This window comes from Gorilla gorilla, chromosome 3 (genome assembly GCF_029281585.2).
Source record: "Gorilla gorilla gorilla isolate KB3781 chromosome 3, NHGRI_mGorGor1-v2.1_pri, whole genome shotgun sequence".
Taxonomy (NCBI): Eukaryota; Metazoa; Chordata; class Mammalia; order Primates; family Hominidae; genus Gorilla; species Gorilla gorilla.
In genome coordinates this window covers 166,967,735-166,973,734 of record NC_073227.2, presented here as the reverse complement: position 1 = coordinate 166,973,734, position 6,000 = coordinate 166,967,735, and the positions used below count along the sequence as shown (strand labels likewise).

The 6,000-nt window shown below is 50.9% G+C and overlaps 1 protein-coding gene across 10 annotated transcripts in view; it reads left to right on the top strand.

The window, feature by feature from the left end:
* Positions 1–352: 352 nt before the first annotated feature.
* The window catches only part of ZNF827 (zinc finger protein 827), a 181,184-nt gene continuing 175,536 nt past the window's right edge, over positions 353–6,000 (top strand). For 8 of the 10 annotated variants that reach the window (XR_008679353.2, XM_063705589.1, XM_055385604.2 and 5 more), the window contains exon 1: positions 388–1,055. Coding sequence is in view for 9 of the 10 variants with exons in the window: in XM_063705589.1 (XP_063561659.1) it covers positions 1,013–1,055 (43 nt within the window). In the remaining variant the exon portion in view is untranslated. Of the gene's footprint in view, positions 1,056–6,000 lie in introns of all 10 variants that reach the window. The other 2 variants (XM_019025581.4, XM_055385600.2) reach the window with 2 other exon arrangements.

The window sequence follows — 6,000 nt, the reverse complement described above, 5'->3', positions numbered from 1 at the left end:
ATTGATTTCACCATATGTTGTCTTTTCATTTTTTTTAAATTAGTTTTTTTGGAATGTTTTTGAAGAGTGTGTGGGAGACGATAACCTCCAGATTTAAGGTGATGGGGTAGGGACAAAAGCCTGCAGAATTTCATACAGAACAAAATGTAGCTTAATAAACAAAAGAAAGTTAAGAGAGAAATTTATTTCCTTTTTAAAAATCAGTAAAATAATGAACTAATCGTTGTTTAAAGAGTGGGAAAAACTTTTTTCCCCCTAGATTTGGTGACTAGCGGGATAAATTTGAAGAACTCCATCCCACCCCCGCACGCGCGCCCCCCATTCTTTCCAGACAGAGCGGTTGTAAATCCGAGGCTGAGTCCGCCCTGGGAGCCTTGGGGCACCTTCCTCTTTGCTCTGTGTGTGTGTGTGCGTGCGTGTGTGTGTGTAGCTCTCGCTCTTTCCCTCAGTCTGTGCCTCTGTGTGTGTGTGAGTGTGTGTGTGTGACAGAGAGAGAGCGAGAGAGAGAGCGCGAGAGGAGAGAGAGCGAGAAAGAGAGAGAGAGAGCAAGAGAGCGAGCTGTGAGCTGTGCTGCCGCCGCCGCTGCCCTTTGATCCCGACATTAGTGTTAGGGGCTCGGAGACACAGAGCGCGGCCATAGACACCGCCGCACCGGCACTCATTTATTTATACCTCCCATCACACACGCGAGCATAGGACACACACACACTCACACCTATTAGATCCGTTTCCATTGAAGAATATTACGCTCGGGGACAAGCCAGGTGCACGACCAAAAATTTAAAAAAAAAAAAAAAGGAAAAAAGAAAGGAAAGAAAAGAAGAAAACCCCTCTTCTGGCTCCAGGAAACAAGCTTCAACCCATTGCACACACCGGAGAAGGGGTTTCCCCCTGCCCGCCCGCCCGCCCCCCAACTACCTCCCCGCTCCTGCCAGTGTCTGCCTCTCTGCCCCCACGGGGGTTTATTTGATCTCACATTAACCAAGGAGGAGAATGTGAGAAAAGGGGGAAAATGCCCAGGAGGAAGCAGGAGCAGCCCAAGCGCCTTCCCTCACGTAAGTCATCCCTTCTCCACCTCCTCTCGTGCCATTTTCTCGCCCTCCCTCTCCTCTTTCCCCTCCGCAGCCTCCTCCGTTGTTTTCTGCATTAGTTTAGGGTTACAGAGGTGAAACTGACAAAGACACAGCCCGGGTTACTCCTCGTTTAGGTCTATGCTGAGGCAGCCATGTTGGTGATGATCAGCCCCGTGCCCTTTCTATTCTCTCTCTCTTTTTCTTTCTTTCTCTCACCCCCCCCCCTCTTTTTTTCCTTGAGATCGGGCTTTTTTTTCCCTTTCCCTCCCCTTCCCCCTCCTCACTCTGGGTTGCTGGGGGGAGGGGGCAAAAGAAGGGAGGAGGGGAGTAGCGTGGATGCCGGGGGTTTTATCGGGGGTTTGGTGGGGGGAGGTGGGAGAGGTTGAAATCTTAAAAAAAAAAAATTCCTTGTGGATTCCGGCGCCTGAGGGTGCGGGGGTCGGGGCGCGCGGAGGGCTGGGGGCCGTGACATGGCGTTTGGGGGTGTCGGGGAGAGGGCGCGCAGCAGCCGCCGGGTACAGGATCCAGGGAGAGGTCCGTCCCTGGCTAAAGGTTGCGCCGGGGTTGGTCGGCCCCCGAGCCGCCGGCGGCAGCGGCGGCGGCGGCTGGAGCAGGAGGAGGCGGAGGTGGAGGAGGCGGCGGCGGAGGAGGGGAGTCGGAGGCGGGCGAGGCGGGAGCGGCTGGGGAGGGTGTAGGGGCACAGCACACAAACACACGGGTACACACGCGCCGCCGGGCGGCTGCTCCCGCGGCGCCGAGGCGAGGGGGCGCGCCGGGGCGCGGGGCGGCCGGGCGGGGGGCGAGGCCGGGCAGCGGCGGGCGGATGTGGGGTGCGGGAGCTGCGCCGAGGCGAAGGCAGGAGGCAGGGCGGCTCGCGGCGCGCGAGGTCCCTGCAGAGCGGAGGGGAGGGAGGAGCAGGGCTCCTGGCCGCAATAAAATGCGGGGTCAGTCGGAGCAGACAGAGCCGGGCGAGACTCGGGCTCTCAGACCCCCTCCTTGGCGAGCCTGAGCAGAGTCCAGGACTAAAGTGCATCACAGCCCTCCCCGGCGGCAGCCACACACGCCAACTGGAGACACACACCCGCCGGCACGGCCCGGTCCCCTTCCCCTCCTCCACCCGCGCCCCCGGTCCCTCTCCGCCCTCCCTCCGGCTTTTCTTTGCGCGACTCTTAACTTTTCCCCCACTCCCTCTCCAGCTCCCCCCAACCCCCCAGTCTTTCTCCGCTTTGAGTGTTTCGAGATGCTGCTAAAGCTAAAAGTGAAGGAGAAAGAAGCAACTAAAAATATCCCCCGGGGCCGCCCGGCTCCTTGAATGCAGGGAAGAGGGGGCAGGGGAGAAGGCGTGGGGCGGGGTGACGGGGAGGAGGGGACGCGGGAGGCGCCGGAGGGAGGGGTCGGGGGAGACGGAGGGTCAATTTCTCTTCTCTCCCCCCACACTACTCCCCTCTCCCGGCGGTTTGGCGCTGCTCGGAGCCCGATCCTGCAAAACCCGGGCTGGGGGCGGGAGTGGAGCCGGAGCGCCCGCCCGCCCGGGTGTCAGGCCGACGTGGTCGGTCACCTGAAGTTCACGGAGGGTGGGGGAAGGGTTAAGGTTATGGTGTCTCGGGCTCGGGCTGTGTGTGAGCGTGTGCGTTTCCGCTGCAGACAGGCAGGGCGATCGATCTCCCCCTCGCGAAATAACCGCGGCGGTGCCTGCCCAGGGGACCGGGAGGGGGGCGCGGGCTGCTCGGGCCAGGCGCCCCCGCGCCTCCGTGTCACCCGGGCCGCAGCCGAAGTGGCGAGCAAGGGCACTTGCAAGCAGTCCGCTCCGCAAACATTCCTCTTTCTTTCCCCTTCCCGGTACGCACGAGTCGACGCAAAGGGCTTGGGTTGTGCTTTTTTCCCCTTCCTTTAAAAAAAAAAAAAAAAAAAAATGCCCCTGTGCAGTCCTTTCTTCGCCTGCCCGCTAGAGGTTCTGAGGATAATATCACATATGTAATATATATGCACATAAAATCACTCGCAGGCGGCTGCGTGTGTAGGGAAATTTTGTGCGAGGAAGGAGAAGGCGGTGGAGTCGGGGAGGGCGAGTTGGGAGGCTCCGCGCTGCGATTCACAGAAAACTCGCAGCAGTTGGTGGAAGAGTGTGCGTGCACATGGCCGGACTGCCCCGCTGCCGGGCTCTTGTCGGGGGCGTGTGGGGGGAGGGAGAGGAGGCAGGAATCCTGAGGGGGTCAGGGGAGGTCTGCCGTGCTCGGACAAAATGGGCTTCAGTGTTCTCTGCGAACTTGCCCTTAGATGGCAACTTTGGGAGCTGATGAGCTTGTGCGCGAAAACAGGGCGGTGAGGTTATTTGGTCATTTTCCCTTTCTTCTCTTCTCCCCCTGCTTTAAAAAAAAAAAAAAAATGTTGGCGGGGTTAGAGGAGGGGTGGGAGAGGAGAAGGGATTTATCTGTTTCGTCTGTGACGGAGATGGAACGCCTTCCCTCCTCTTGTGTGTAGTGCAGTCGGGCAGCTGCAGCGTGCCCTGCTGATGACCTTGACCCTGACCTCCTGCGACTACCCTCTCCGTCTGAGAGGAAATTCAGGCTCCATTTTAGCTCGTGTGCTTGGTGGGCCTTTCCTGCGCATCGGTGCCTAGTGATGAAGTTATATTTTGAGAGTGGGCTCTCCTACTTTGCTGTCTGATTGAATCCTGTTAGCCACTCACTTAAAAAAAAAATCACCTCCCTCTTTCAGTCACATAAAGTCACTTTTACTGAAGTAAGAAGCATTACCTTTGGAAACACCGTAAAAGTCCCTGCAGTTTTGAAAGGGAGGCCTTAATTTTCTAAGCTTTTCCACTTACCTTTGCATTGAATGGATTTTTGTGGATGTGTGTTGCCTGTGCTAAGTGTGTTTTGCACATGTTTTTAAAGCAGTTTGTGTTTGGACTTTGCAATTTCTGGGCAAATGGTGTATTTTGCAGTTCAGTCACAGTCACCCAAGGCTTGCTAAGTGCTGAGTGAGGCTTGAAACTTGCAAGTGGTGTGAAGTAGTAATTATTGACTTTGGGAAAAATTAGTGTTAATTTGTATTTAATGTCGAATATAATTGTAGTTCTAAGTCCCACTTTTAATGCTAGACACTTTGTTTGTTTGTTTGTTCATATGTGAGAGGAGGAATTCTTTTTCACTGGAGTACTGTTTTGTATCAAACTTAAAATATAGGAAGTCTGGGGATTAAATATTCCTCCTAGAAGTCATCTCAGGGTTTTAAGAAGTTAAATAGGGGCAGATTTAAAAGTTGACTCTAAAAGAAAGGAGTGTGTAATGGAGGAGGAGAAGGGAGATCTTGAAGGAATGAGAGGGGCAAAACTGTTTTTGAAGCCAAAGAGCCCTTTTGAGTAAATACAAAAGGGGTTAATAGCCACTGTTAATATATTGTTTTAAGAATCTGTAGAACCTGTGAACACATTTAAGAAGTGCAAATTAGAATACAAAAAAAGGAACTTATGAAAACTGAATCTATAGAAAATTTGGAGGGCTTTCCACTTCCTCTTAGGTCTCTCCCTGTGTCTGCACCCCCCTAAGGATTCTACAGCATAAAGCATTGCTACTTATAGACTCTTTCTGTGTTGGATCTATTTTTCTGATATTAAGTACAGTACTAGCCAGACAGTCTGGATCTACAAAGCCCAAAGTCCTCCCACTACACAGCACAGACACCAGGGAACCTGGAAGTTCCACCCTGGAGTGGATTAGTCCTGGAAATCCAGACTAGCACTTGGTATTATCTGATACCAAGTCTGGAGTGAGCCTCAGCCCCTGGCACAGAGTCCCAGCAATTCCCCAGTCTGGGCTCCGGCCTGCTAAGGTTTCCTAGCTCCTTCTGTTCAGTTAGACACCCATGGGACTGTTCAGAACCGAATTAGCTTTGGAGATGGGTTAGCCTTTAACCTGACACTACTAACCTAAGCCTTAGGTTTCTGATTTAAAATTCTACACCGCCATTTCCTTCTGGGCCTCTGAAGTAAGTGTGTGTGTTTGTATCTGTGTTTGCTTTGTTATATGGGCCTTATACATATACAGAAAAAGATGGCCTATACTGTAGGGTTGAATGGCGATCTTACTGTCTACAAATCAAAAGAAGTCCTGTATTAACTTCTGCAGGTGACCCTAAGCAAAGAGTATTAAACCTACACTATTTTTGAGGGGTGGTTTTAAAAATTATTACACAAGATACAGCCTTTATTTCTTGGCCTAGAGCAGTAATTATCATTTTGGGATTTAAATATGATTCTACTGTTGTTGATGGCTCTTTTACAAAAGTTCTTTCCATTAACAAGGTCCAATACTATATTTAAAAAAATGTCCAAGAGGCCCTTTGAGCTATACCACCTGCTTGTCTTTAGCAGAATCCTGAACTGGATAACTTTAAAAAGTTTGTCAGCCTAAGAAAATGGAAGAGTGGGTAACTGTGTGGCTAACTGATGCTGTGACTGTTACCACGCATGGGACTGGGCACTTTATGAACAGTTTTACATTTGGAATCACAAACTGAAGAGGGAAAGGATGAGGAAGGGTGTTCTCTTGTGTTGGTTACATCTGTAAATCTTTTTTTTTTTTTTACCATTGGTGATCACTTATTTCTTCATTAGCTTCAACTTACACATAAATATGTACAAGTTTAGATCCTATTATATTTACCATTGGAAATTTGCCTGATGCCTATTCCCGAGGGGGAACACAAAGGAAAAGTTAATAAAGCAGTTGTTTTGTTATTCCAGTATTTTCATTGTTTACTCAGTTGTGGGTCAAGACCAGATCAGGTTATTGTGTTCTTCATTAACAAAACTTTTTAAAATTCTTTCTTGCTTTCTAGTAAAATTAGGAAGCAAAATGACTGAAAAGCAATGGGATTTCTTATTTTTATCATTTTACCAGTCTTTTTATGTCTAATGAAAGAG